Source organism: Heteronotia binoei, chromosome 4, assembly GCF_032191835.1.
Source record: "Heteronotia binoei isolate CCM8104 ecotype False Entrance Well chromosome 4, APGP_CSIRO_Hbin_v1, whole genome shotgun sequence".
Taxonomy (NCBI): domain Eukaryota; kingdom Metazoa; phylum Chordata; class Lepidosauria; order Squamata; family Gekkonidae; genus Heteronotia; species Heteronotia binoei.
The window spans coordinates 101,455,084-101,469,707 of record NC_083226.1 but is presented as its reverse complement, the minus strand read 5'-3'; the positions used below and the strand labels follow the sequence as shown (position 1 = coordinate 101,469,707).

At 43.6% G+C, this 14,624-nt stretch overlaps 1 protein-coding gene across 1 annotated transcript in view; it reads right to left on the bottom strand.

Annotated features, from left to right (window-relative positions):
* The window catches only part of TRIM36 (tripartite motif containing 36), a 71,309-nt gene extending 57,681 nt beyond the window's left edge, over positions 1 to 13,628 (bottom strand). Inside the window, exon 1 of the mRNA XM_060235585.1 lies at positions 13,363 to 13,628. Coding sequence (XP_060091568.1) covers positions 13,363 to 13,425 — 63 coding nt within the window. The 5' untranslated portion in view covers positions 13,426 to 13,628. The remainder of the gene's footprint in view (positions 1 to 13,362) is intronic.
* Positions 13,629 to 14,624: the final 996 nt, after the last annotated feature.

Genomic DNA, 14,624 nt, shown 5'->3' with positions numbered 1-14,624 from the left:
GAAAATCCATTGTCTTCTGCCCTGACTGTACAACCAGGTTTTAGCTTATATTTCTAGTGAAGTGTGCAACCAACCTCAGCTTATGTGGGCTGTGTAGAACCCCCAGTAAGAACACTCATATAAGTAGTGATAGGCTCCAGAAATCGCAATCAAGTATTAAGACTTATGCAGGGCACAAAATATTTCTAAATAAAACTCCTAGTGTGTCCTGAGTTAATAATTTTTCATTTAGCATAGAAAAGCTGCCCATCCCAACACTGCAGAGCACTACTGCTCTGGAAGCATCACTGTTGGAGGCAGACAATACCCTACTCCTTGCAGCATCTGCAGCCAACACAGGGCACAGTGATCAGTAAAGCAAGGCATGCAGGTTAGCTCCATGTAGGGGGAATTGTCATGTGGGGAAAAATAAACACTAGGCTAACAGCACAAGTAACTTGCAGGTTTTATGGGTTTTTTTCTCCTGATAAAGTTTACATGTTGTATAAAGGTTCATTTAACATAAGAGAAGCCATGTTGGATCAGGCCAATGGCCCATCCAGTCCAACACTCTGTGTCACACAGTGGCCAAAAATTTTATATATATACACACACACACTGTGGCTAATAGCCACTGATGGACCTCTGCTCCATATTTTTATCTAACCCACCTGAAGGATTATAACTGGAAGGAAAGGGGTCGTCCTAAGTATTCCTCTATTCTCCAAAGTGCAAAAACTCCTAGCCATTGTTTTGAATGTGAAGCAAAACAGGCAACCATGAGCACTTCTATCACTGGTTATCTAAAAGAGAGACTGGCAAGGAAACGTAAAATGCCTTTGGTAATTCCACTGCTAGAGTTCAACATGACAGGAATTCACAGAAAAAATGAGAAGAGGATTTTACTTTTAATGCAACCTAGCTAGATATGGATTTTACTTTTTTTTATATCCGTGTGGGTCAGCATAATTTATGAGGTCATTCTCAAATAGTAAATACCTGCTTTGTCCCCCCCCCCCTTTCCAGACCCTTACAAATTATAATAATGATAATATTTTATTTATATCCCGCCCTCCCCACCAAAGCAGGCTCAGGGCGGCTAACAACATCAATCCATACAATAAATTATACAACAGGTTTTAAAATCACATTCACTTAAAAACATTCCAATTAAAATTAACATTCCTAGTGCTACTCTATTAGGTGTAAATACTATGGCGAAATCACTTAAGGCGAATCATCAGTCATTCAGTCAGGTAAAGGCCATCCTAAAAAGGAAGGTCTTGCAGGCCCTGCGGAATTGTTCAAGGCTCCGCAGGGCCCGCACTTCTTCCAGGAGCTGGTTCCATAGGTGTGGAGCTGCAATGGAGAAGGCTCGTGTACGGGTGTTCTTTAATTTTGCCTCCTTCGGCCCGGGGATAGTCAGCTGGTTCTTCCCAGCTGACCTCAGGGCTCTCTGGGTTCATATGGGGAGAGATGGTCCTTCAGGTAGGCAGGTCCTTGACCATATAGGGCTTAAATTAGGACTGTAGTCTTAAACAAACTTTATAGAAGGTGTCTTTAAAGTTGGCATGACGTAGTGGGGAACAGCGGCGGTTTCGGATCTGGCGTGATCAACCGGGTTCGAATCCCCGTCTCCTACTCCATGAAACCTGCTGGGTGACCACGGGCCAGTCACGTTCTCTCAGCCCCACCTACCTCACAGGGTGCTTGTTGTGGGGAGAGGAGGGGGAGGTGGTTGTGACCCGCTTTGAGGCTCCTATCGGCGGCGAAAGGCGGGAAACAAGCGCCGACCCTTCTTCTTTAAAAATAATGTTGTGAGCCGCCCTGAGTCCGCTTGCGGAGAGGGCGGGATATAAATGCGAAGTAATAAATAAATAAATAAAATTTAAAGGTAGTGGAGCATACTTTTTAAATACACAGTGTTGCACTTTAGAAGAACATAAGAGAAATCATGCTGGATCAAACCAATGGCCCATCCAATCCAAAAAGCTGTGTAAAAAAGTTGTTACACCTCAACTAACTTTTTATTGGGGAATATTAATATTTCTTAGCTCGAAATGGTGAGTCTACGAGAGGTGAGCTGAGCGAGGATCTCTGTCAATGTTTACGGAGATAGACCACTGAAAATCCTTTGGTTAATAATGGATTTTATTATAAATATAGGTTTTCAAATAGTTACATTCCAATCAAACAATTTCAAGCATACAAGAGGAATACAGTGGTTAGCTGAATAAGTACGGATGGGGGGGGAGGTGATACAATACCTAGATCTTGCAGGGTAGGCTCAGTCAGAGAAAACACAAGGCCTCTGGAGGGAGATTTCTCTTAAGAAGGGGGGTGAGGGTAGGAAGGGATGGAGGGAGGAGAGGATGGAGGAATTCCCTTTTCTTCCTTTTTTCTCTTTCCCCTAATCCTGACAGGTGGGATTGCCTGTTTTCTAGGGTAAATTACGTCACATCAATCGATGAGGAAGCAGAGTGTCACACCAATGGAAAATCAAGAGTGTCATATGTGGAATATCCAATCAGAGATCATGGTGTCATAGGTCCATACCCCAATGGAGGAATTTTAATTATACTGGCCAAATGACTTTTTATGGCCCTGTTTTTCCAAACTGATTCCTTTGAAGCTCCCCAAAAGTGATAGATTTCTCCCTTAGTGTCAAACATGAATAGGCATCCATCAAGTGTTCAGAAGATTGGTTGACTTTGATAGCTTTAGCAATAATTAAAGAAAAATAGAAACTTTGTTCCCTGGCAGAAATGTGAGACCAGTGTACAGGTATACCACACATTCACTTCAAGATGGCCACTTAACCTTTAGCCTTTGTGTTTCTGCTGTCTTGCCCTGAAGAATAAGAGAACATATATATACAAGCCATTTATTTGTGTTGCAGGAGTCCTGGTAACCCTTATTTTTTTATGTTTTAATAACAGGACTTAAAAGGTTGCCAAAAGAAGTGAAGGAACTTTTACAGCTTTGCCCACTATGTGTCCCTCTCTGGGCCTGGAATTCTTCATTCCCAGGAGCAGAAAGATGGATGCTTCTTAGCCGTTCAGTATTGGCCACCATGCCTGTCCAGCCTGTGAACCAGACTTGAAATCATTCCAGCCTGCCTGGGGCCTAGAAGGAACTGGATTTTTCTCCCTTATGCGCAAGAAAGACTATTCCAATTCAAATGGGCACTGCTGTGTCATATTAATATTCTAGGGTTACATTGCAATATCACATTCCAGGGGTGCATGGCTTGGGAATCAGTACAGGGGTGTCTTTCTGGATATCAAAGTGGTCAAAACCCAGGTGCCATCAGAAGGACCACCAGCAGGGCCAGAACTCCAGAAGCTCTCCCACTGTTCCTTCTACCACCACCACCCCAACACCACTTTGTTTCCTTTGAGCATACATGACTTCCAGAATACAAACTGCATTTCTCTATGAAATCTGTAGAATGTTTTGGGCTTTGATGAGTCAAAATATATACAGTAAGAGCAAAACTTGATTGCAATAGCAGAAGATATAACTAAAATGCAGGAAGCTTAACTATTAAATTTTAAAGCTTTTTTGTTTGTTGTGGCTATTAGTTGGGGTTTGTTCTTAAGTGGTTCTAAAAGTTTTATAATACCTTGAGAAGTTTTTTCTAAAGGTTTTTTAATAACAAATCCCATAGCTGACCTTGTTAAAAGGAACCAAATAGCTCAAGCAAATCTGCAGATGTGTCTCAAGGGTGTTGGGAGAAGGTGAATAATATGGCAAACCAATTTTTTTTGTTACCATACAAATAATTTTAAGGAGAAATGCCAAATTCTTGTTGGTTTTTTAACATCTATACAATTATGCCAGTGTTTTTGCAGTTTTGCGAATAAAATATCCAGCAATACACCAGAATTGTCATCTTCACAGTGCGTTTCATATTGTATGGACTTAAAACTTCAGCTTCCAGACAAAGAATGTTACTCTTAAAGAACGTTGCAGACAAGCAAGTTTCCCCACCACCACCACTATAAGTATATGAATAAGCTGAGGAAGTAGTTTAACCCCCACCTCAAATCATATTGAAGACTTAGCCCAGGGGTGGCCAAACTGTGGCTCTTTCACACATATTATGTGGCTCTTGAAGCCCCCACTGCCCCATTGGCTGGCTTGGAGAAGGTACTAGTCTCTTTAAATCCCTTCGCCAAGCCAGTCAGCAGTTTAGAGAATGCATTTAAAGTTAAAGTTGCTTTCTTTTCCTACCCCTCCCTCCTTCCCCCATCTATTTTCCTTCCTTCCCTCAAACATCTGATGCTTATTCTATGCGGCTCTTACATTAAACAAGTTTGGCCACCCCTGACTTAGCTTAACATCAGAAAGCTAGAGCATCAAAGCAGCTGTTGATCTAGACATGTTAATGTGCTTCTGTTTTCTCTAACACAAAGCAGATTAGGGGGAGGGCTAATGTCTATAAAGTGCTAAATGTCATGGCCTCTTGATCCAAAAGCCATCTCTGTGCCTTGAGCCAAGGACAAGTTAGCACACCACTTGATGGAAGGGGCCCAGAGAGGCAGGAAGATCAACTCAAAAATACTGTAACATAGAGTACAATACACAAATGCACAAATTCTTAATGCAATTATATTGAACAATCCCCTAAATGCTATCTTGAGCTTTTTATTAGACTAGTTTGTTTGAAACTACTTCGTTCCAGTGTCATTCCTTTTCAGTTACAAACAGTCTCTCTTTAAGTCTGGCTATGATGGCACTTTAAGTGGGTCATTAGTGAGGATGTACAAAGACTTGGCACATTAATGTGAATAAAAAATGTTTAAGTCTTCTTTTCTGAATTTGAGATGTACAGCTTTTCTCATTTTTCACACAAATACTAGTTCTGTCACTGGGCACACCTATGCATAGTTGGGGGCAAAAATAACATAATTTATATGAGAGGGCACAAGGAATATGCTTATGGGAGTGGAGATAGCTTTTGGAAAATCCCAGTAGAGAAGGGAACATTGGAGATGGGAAGAAGAAATAGATGGATATGGATATGAAGACGGGAAGAGAAAATAGATGGATATGGGTATGCTTAGTGTTCCTCCTCCAGCTGAATAATAATGGGAAGAAAGATAAGTGACAACAAAATTATAATGCCCACTGTTCTTCTGTGGTGATATGCTGCAGACTACCTATTTTAAGAGGAACAGGGGAAGAAAGAAACCCACAAGTTACAAATGTGACATCATAACGGGGAGGAGTTTTTAGAGCTTAAGATGCAAATGTCATCAGTTTCTACTTTAACATACACTTTAAAAAACTTAATCATTTCCTGAAAGATGACAGTTTTTTCCTGCTATTGTCACTATCCATCATAGAAAGTGCCAGTAATTTAGAAGTGTTGTATAACAACATGAGGCTATTACTTAAGCATATACTAATCCACATGATAGCTATAAGGAACTTCTAGGAGTGATAAGCACTAACCCTGCAAAGTATAGCTCCTGAGACCAGTGTGCAGATATGAAAGTAAGAATTAAAATTTAGCTGGCACAAAAAGTTTCTAAAATCCACACTAGTTTCATTTCATAAATGTTCTTTTCCCTATAAAGGTCCTTTACTACTCAGATGGGAAAAGCCATTTTCAGAACAGTGTGTAAACCTATAAGGTTTTAGTCATCTTTGCCTAAGGTGGAGCAGGGAGGACTGGCCAGTTCCATATCTGTAATGCATTGATCTGTAAGATTCATTTGCTGGGAGAAATGATCATTTAATAGATTGAGAGGGGTATGTCTTTTTAAAAAAAATGGATATATGTAAAATATTTACATGGAAAGGAGGCTTCAGAGAAACATTTCCTAAGCATCAATCATGCATGTGTATCTCCTGTATGGCCTCCAAATCTTTTTTTTTTTTAATTGGAGATTTGTCCTATAATTTAGGGTTTTTCCACACAGCACCTTTCCCCATAGCTCATTTTATGATTTAGCAAAGAAAAGCAGGGAGAGGAGGTGGTGATAAGAAATATTACAAAGAAAAAGTAGCCTGTCAGTTCAAAAGGCATTCTTTCATATAGTGCCACTTGCACTAATCCTGCTAGTCAGTGACCACATAATGTAAGGGTTTCAACATATGGTCCAGGGAATGGAACCAGCTCATCCAGGACTCTTGTCTGCCCCACAAGCAACTGGTGCAAGGGAGGGAAGGCAGAAGGCTACTTGAGGGGAGAGCAGGCACACATGGTGAGGTATGTGTGGTCAAAGCTGTCAGGAAACAGCTGGTGGTGGGGCTAAGAGGCTGAGATAAAATAGTGTGGAGGAATAGCGATGAAGGTGGGAAAAGGGCATTGTGTTTTTCTCCTCCCACCTCCTCCAGCTGCACCTCAGCCAAAATTGGTGAACCCTCTAAATGCGGGGTGGATCTGAGCAGATGACACTACGGTGATGACGGTGAGGGGAGTTGGTAAGAGTGGGTGCGCAGAGCAACAGTTTGCTGACAAAGGGACAGGCTGCTGAGGGAAGGAGAGAGTAGGGCTGGCATGTAAATTGGGAGGCAACTGGGCTGTCTTGTGCATGCTGCTCTGAGGGGAAAGAGTACAAATAACATCATTAATTGAGTTTGCCTGTGTCATTTATAAAGTTTGTATCTCTGATACCAGGCATTACATTTTATGGCACATAGGCATTTGGCCCAACAAAGTAACATTTGTCAAATATGGTCCTCGTAATAAATGAGTTTGACACCTTTGTAAGCATTTTGACATGACAGGCACAAAGGTAAAGTGGTACATGCACTATACTGAAAATTACATTAGAGCATCCAAAGAAAGCCGTTGGGGCAGAAAATGGTACCCCTCTGGAACAGGCTGTCAAAAAAGGAACCTAATTCACAATACCAGTAGCCTTACGCAGTACCTCTCATTGAGATTATCTTTTTCTATCCTACATCTCATTTTGCAAGGCCAATACTTTTCCTTTTCCAGGAGCTAGTCTTGAAGGCAATTCATTCCTGGTCTACCTTTTCCTTCAAGACCTTTGTCCTTTCACCCCTTCTCTTCTGTTAGAGCACATCTTCAACTACAATGATCAAATTACTGAGCCCAGAGATAATACTAGAGTTCCAGTTTCTCATCTAACCTAATCACATTTCATCCTCTTAAGATCTATGCCACCTCTTTGCTTCTGACTAAACAACATTCTCTCTTTCTATCCACCCCAAACATGCTTACATCAGGTTGTTCTCATGCCTCTTACATATTCCTGAGACACATTGTCGGGTCCCCCCTGGCCACCAGTAGAGGAAGGGGGATAGGATTGCCAGATCCAGGCTGAGAAATTCCTGGAGAATTGGGGATGGAGCCTGGGGAGGACAGGGACCTCAATCAGGTACAGTGCCATAGAGTCCACTCTCCAAAGCATCCATTTTCTCCAAGGGAACTGATCTCTATACTCTGGAGATGAGCTGTAATTCTAGGGAGTCTCAAAGTCCTACCTGGAGGCTGGCATCCCTAGTCACTGTCAACACTTTTATTTACTTTGAGAATCGATATGCCACCCGTCAGCCCTCAGGCTTACTTCAGAATGGCAGGGAAAGAAGAAGCTCAATTGAGCTCAGAGAGGAACTAAGACCTCTTGTTTCACCTAGGATGGGAAGACAGCACATAGCCATTCAGGTTCCTGAAATCTGAAATTTTACAATTGTGGAACCAGAGGGTGGGGGAAAACACAAAAAAGACTCACTAATCCTGTGCAGCAGTTTTGTATCTTAATACTTTCAGAGCTAACATTTTACCAATAAAAAAGCAAGATGCCCATGTAAGCGCTGAAATATGAAACCTCTCCCAGAGTTCAGCATAGAGGATAGCAAGTTAATATTTCCTACAGAGGTATGCTGAAGTGTTCTTTCAAGATACAGTTATCCTGAGTGACTGAAGCACTGTTCCCACTCATTCTGATCAGTGTAACCTTTTTCTATCCTCTCCAGAGCAAAGACCTGGTAAGCAAGTCTGCAAAATGGGGGAGTGGAGAATGTTCCAAGTAATGCTGTTCCCAGTGACTCTAAAAAAGGCTACATACTAAGTATGCAGGGAGATTCCTGACTTTATGCTGAAGCCTTGGTTTGAAAGCGGTGCTGCCTCTCTGAATTATAGTAACTATTAAAAAATATGATGTGCAGTTTCACAATTGTTTGCAGTCTGGGGATGCCATACAAATATTAGCTCCATTTAATTGTTACGACTAATGTCTTGCTGGAAAAATATCAGAGCAACTGCACAACATAGGAAGTCTTACAGAATTAGCAGGTTTGAAATTATTTAAGATTGATCTCCAAATTGTAAAATACGCCTGAAACTGTTAGTTTCGCTTACATGATTATCCATCTGTTCTGAGGGATGGATTGGGGGCAAACTAAACTGAATTGAAAGACCTTTGCCTGGACACAATATCTGTTTAAGAAGCTCTCTTGATAGAAGGCGAATTTTTATGGCATGTTTTTCAGCATTTTCTCTACTCCCAGTCTCCCAGCAGCAGTCACAAAGGCACACACATACTACACAACTGGGACTTCTTGGTTGCTTTTTGTTGCTGTTTTTTTATAGCAGCAATTATTGAGAATCATTATAACAATATGTGAATCAGGTTCTCTGAATTTGCAGCTTTCAAAGCACAGGGGTATCAAACTCATTTGTTATGAGGGCTGGATCTGACATAAATGAGACCTTGTTGGGCCAGGCCATGTGTGTCATAAAATGCAATACCAGGTAAGAACATAAGAGAAGCCATGTTGGATCAGGCCAATGGCCCATCCAGTCCAACACTCTGTGTCACACAGTGGCCAAATATATATATATATATACACACACACACACACACACACTGTGGCTAATAGCCACTGATGGACCTCTGCTCCATATTTTTATCTAAACCCCTCTTGAAGGTGGCCATGCTTGTGGCCGCCACCACCTCCTGTGGCAGTGAATTCCACATGTTAATCACCCTTTGGGTGAAGAAGTACTTCCTTTTATCCGTTTTAACCTGTCTGCTCAGCAATTTCACTGAATGCCCACGAGTTCTTGTATTGTGAGAAAGGGAGAAAAGTACCTCTTTCTCTACTTTCTCCATCCCATGCATTATCTTGTAAACCTCTATCATGTCACCCCGCAGTCGACGTTTCTCCAAGCTAAAGAGTCCCAAGCGTTTCAACCTTTCTTCATAGGGAAAGTGTTCCAGCCCTGTAATCATTCTAGTTGCCCTAGGTAGCAGATGTGTGTCATCAAATGCAATACCAGGTAGCAGATGTGTGTCATAAAATGTAATACCAGGTAGCAGATATGTAAACTTTATAAAGGACACAGACAAACACAACGATTTTTTAAAAAACTTAAAATATAACATACTTAAAACAGCGCACTCATTGGACTTAAAGGTGCTTCCTTTGTATCTCTCCCATGCTATCCAGGGAACTAGGCAAAGGAAGCTCTGGCTCTTTCCTTCTTTTCCCAGGAGATCAGGAGGGGGAGGAGCCTCAGCCAATAGAAGGGAAAGAGGCCTGGCTCAGTAGCTCTGTTGTGTGATTGAGAAAGCCTAGCAAAGCAAACTATTCCTCCTCCCTTCCTCCCCAAGAGAGGAGCCTCAGCCAATAGAGAAAGTAGAGGCTTTGCTCTGTAGCTTCTGTGTGATTGAGCAAGCCTGGCAAACCAAGCTGAGATGCAGAAGGAAGCAAGAGCGAGGGAGAAGGAAGCAGATGACAGCCAGTTGCTTGGGGGCCTAATTCGGTCCCCGAGCCACATGTTTGATACCCCTGGTCTAGCCCCTTTCATTGCAGAGATGTAAGGAGGAAAGTACAAAGCTATGACTAAAAGGGCTAGAGAGCTCCTTTAAAAAAATGAAAGAAAGCTGGAAATTCAAAGAATATGATTCATAAATTGTTATCATTATATATAATTCCCCTATGGTGGTGGCCAAATGGAGCTCTCCCATTGGCTTATGGGTGCATTCCATGCACATGACAAATAATTGGTCCATCACAGCTCATTCCTATTGGCTGATTCCCCTGCCCCTGCCTACTGCAGGCCCAGAAATGTTGAACAACCCACTAAAACACTCTTACCTCAGAGACAGACATATCTCCAATGTTTCTGTGTCCTCTCTGTCAACCGGCCTCTCAAAACCATTGCAAGGCAACAAACCTCTGCCACCCCATCAATGGCCCACACAGACTGCCTCCCAGCACACACAGTCTCTGAAGTCCACAGAAATAGCCAGAGAGCCACTGCTGCTGTAATGTGACTGGGTGGCAAAACCTGGCTCCACTGGCAGCATTTCCTCATAGGCCATGGGTACTGCCTTTCCTGTCACTCTTTCTTCCTCCTCCCTTCAACCTTGCCCCTAGCCAGAGGCTGCTGTTAGGCAACCAACTTCTGTCAGTAAAGGAAGAGGTCTCAAGTGAATAGAATGGCATACAGGTTCACCCTCCAAAGCATTTATTTTCTCCAGGATGGGTAGAGAGATCTGTTGTCTGGAGTTCAATTGTGATCACCCAGGAGATCTTCAGGCTCCACCTGGAGTTTGGCTACCCTAGACCTGGCAGCACCCTCTGGGTGACTTGCTGCCAGCTGGCTGACATGACTTAACTAGGCCTGGCTGCTTGCTCCTGTTCAACAGCAGCTCCCCTATGACATTTAGTGTGACTTAGTAGTTGTCAACTCCAGGTTGGGAAATTCCTGGATATTTGAGGGGTGGAGCCTGGAGAAGGGGGGTTTAAGGAGGGGTGGGATCTCAGACAGGTACAATGCCATAGACACTACCCTCCAAACCAGCTATTTCCTCCTGGGGAACCATTGTTGCCAATTTCCAGGTGAGGGCTGGAGATCACTCAGAATTACAGCTGCTCTTCAGATGACAGACATCAGCTCCCTGGTGGTGGAGAGGAGTGAATGCCTTCAGTTGGGTGGGAAGACAGCAAGGTTGGGGGCACTCACGCAGAGCCTCTTTCTAGAGCCCTTTTGTATTTTCCTCCACAACATGCCTTATTCCTAGTAATAATATATATATTTAAAAAGCTTCCTGGTGGGAAGGGCAATGGTTGCTGCTGGGAAAGGGTCAGGGAAAATGGCTGCCACAGAGATGGAACTGGGAAAATCCAACCATTCCTGCCCACATGGCAGCCATCTAGGCTTTGCTGCAAGTTTTCTAAAAAGTTCAAAGCAAACTCAGGAGGTCGGTGAATGCACCACAATGAGGAGGGAAATGAGGGGGAGGGTGGACATTCTCCAACTGCATTTAACCTGAGGCATACAACCCACATATAGAAGGTCAGGAGAATCTGAATTAATGGGTCCTTAACCTTTCTTTTCCCTCGTTCTTTCCTCCCAGAAGGACCTTCTATGTCATGCAGGGGTTCTGTTTGAACCAAGGTACATGCAATCTATTGCATCTGCCATTAAAGTCTATGAGTACAGTCTCAGTGTTCCCTCTAAGCTGAGTTGGTGTGAGCTAGCTCAGTTTTCTAGCCTCCCGCTCACACATTTTTGTCTTAGCTCAGGAAGGATGGCCCCAGGGCAAACTAATTTACACTCGTTCACAACCTTAATGCCAGTAGCTCCTGAAGTAGAATTTTTGCTCACAAGATTCGTCAGCATAGAGGATACCATTGGTTGGGTCCTTTAGGCATTTAAATCTGGGAAAGGTTATTTCAGCTGCTAGCATTAGGGGCCAAAATGCCATCCCATAATCAAGCCTTCACTCTTAAGCATTACGAGTTTAAAGCAACACACACAACAGATGTGACATATAGATGCCCCTTCTAACATAAGCAACAAATATGCCCCTTTTAATATAAGAATTTTGTGAGTAACCATGACTTTACTAATTGCCAGTTCTGTTTGAGAACTTCCCTGCCATACTGCTTGCATTCAGACTGTTGCAACATGATACCTATCCCCTTGCCCAGACCCTCTGTGTTCAGTCAGTCATACCCCTCACTGAACAACATTATGTAGTTGCCATATGATATACATTCCAAACCAGTAAGGCAACTCAGAAGGAACAAGCTCATTATCCAGCAAATGGAAATAGAAAGCCTCACCAATGTCATACCAATGTAAATCAATCTTCCAGACAAGCAGTTGCTCATTTGACTTTAAAATTAATCTTTGATACATCATAGTCTATCCCAGGGGTGACCAACGGTAGCTCTCCAGATGTTTTTTGCCTACAACTTCCATCAGCCCCAGCCATTGGCCATGCTGGCTGGGGCTGATGGGAGTTGTAGGCAAAAAACTTCTGGAGAGCTACCGTTGGTCACCCCTGGTCTATCCTATCAGATGTGGAATAAATACAAATACTATGAGATAGATAAGAACCATGTCTGTCCAGAGAGACCAGAGCCACTTCCATCTTTTGAGGCCCCTAGCCATATTTAAAACAACACATAATGTACCAAAAAAAATAAGTTGAAAAACTGATTTGATGCAAAAAAATAAATAAATTAACAAGTGACCTTTGTGCTTCAGGCCTGGCCAAATACCCCTCCCCCAACTACCCCTGGTTAGAACACATGTTCAACACCCCTTTGGCATTTCCATGATCCAGGCAGAATATAGACTAGTAATCAGAAGGAAATCATTTGCATAACAAGAGTTCAATAGGTAGGTATTCCCTCTTCACAGGCAGTTTCCCCTCCTTAAAACGATCAAGTGCCCACTTCACACAAATATGTACTCAGGTGGACTCTCCCTCACCCCAGAGAGGTAGATTAAGGTACCGGTATTTTTGCAAAAGGATGGTGATCCTGATAGGTAGTTGGAATTTGCATAACTTTTTTTTTGTGGGTAACTGAAAGCGCTTCAGCTCCTTCAGTCCAGTCACCACCCCCACCCTGAAGATCAATCAGCATCGCCACCTGTGTCTTCCAGCTTGGGTCGGGACTGGGCTTGGCCGGCCCGCCTAAGGCCGGCTTGATGACTTGTTTCCGAATTTAGCTGGAGCCTTTTATTGGCTCGTCAAGGGGACGAGAGTGGAACTGTAACTCGGCTGGCTAGCGGCTTATTGATTCGCAGAGTCCAGTCTGTTGAGGGGTGGGGGAGGAGAGGAGAGGAGAGGCGCCTTCCGCTCGACCAACTGGCTGCTACTGCGGCCCATCCCTTGCACGCTGCGCTCGGAAATGCAAACGAGTCGCTCCTGAAGCGCAGCAGCAGCTGCTACACCTCTTTGTAGCTAGACTTCGTGATATTTCCATAGCTGAGCAGCTCTGAGCACGACCCGCCGTGACAAGTGCAGCCCTCCATCGCCGCTACCTAGACTCTGCATTGTGCCCCACCAAGGCAACTGCCCCGATCAGCCACCGCGGAACAGACCCAAGTCTTTCCACCCAGGCTGCAGTTTCTCACTTCTCGCCGCCTTGCCTTACCTTCCCTTTCTCTAACAACTCCACTATGTAACCAAACTCACTCCCGTCCTCTGACTCAGACATCGTCTCTTAACGAACGCGAAAGCGATGAGGAGCCGGACCAGAGAGTCCCGCCGGCCGTGCTCCCCCGAGGAGGAGGAGGGGGTAGCGTCCCTCGCTAAGCGGGCCTCGGCTCTGGCTCGCCTCTCTTTGCCCTGGAAGAGACGAGCGCCCCGGGCGCGTCGAAGAAAAGGCGCTGCTGCAGCAATGGATTCTGTCTGAGAGCCGGTCAGCGAGCAGATGAGCTAACGGAAAAAGCAACCACATGAGAGGCTGTCGGGATGTGAAATTTTCATTAGCTGAACTCCATCTCGGGATACTCAAGCTCCGCCTAGAGTTAGTCTCTCTCCCCCGCCCCTTCCTACCCCGCAAGCAGATCTCACCAACCGAGAGCCGCCCCGCACTCAGCCAAGCAAGCACTTGCCAGTGTGGACTGTGCTTCCCGCCTCTCCCCGAAGAGGCTTCCTTTGCCACACATTTGGGCTACTGTCTGCAGCCCCAGGCAGAGACAGTTACTTGGGAGTGAGCTCCACTGAACACAACGGGACTGGCTTCTGAGTAAGCGCGCTGAAGATCTGGCGTCTATCCTGGAGGCCGGCAGTTGTCCCTAACATCCCGTTTTGAGATTTCCAGGCGGTGTGGGCAGCAGCCATAATAATAATAATAATAATAATAATAATAATAATAATAATAATAATAATAATAATAATAGCAGATCCTGTGAATTGGGGGGGGGCACGGTATTTGTGAATTTCCTGCATTGTGCAGGGGGTTGGACTAGATCCTGGAGGTCTCTTCCGACTCTATGATATGATATAATAATAATAATAATAATAATAATAATAATAATAATAATAATAATAATAATAATAATATCAGGCACATAACTGTGAAACCAACCAGTGTCCTATCGATCTATTTGAGGGCAGTTCTTTAAAAAAAAAAATCAGGATTGGCCTCTATAGAATATCAACTGTTGAGCATGATGGGTTTGTTTACATAGACAGATGCAGAAAATAAAGTTACAAACCCCATCCTGTCCATGTTTACACAGAAGTAAATCTCACTTGTTGTGGTGGGACTCCCTATCAAGTGCAGTCTCCAATTAATACTTGTGTTCACTGCTAAAATTGCTGGATAACTATGGTGGTTTCCACACTGGGGAGGCTTGCATGGTTTTCCTGTTGCTGATAAAGTATTTATTTATTTTTTGTATTTATATC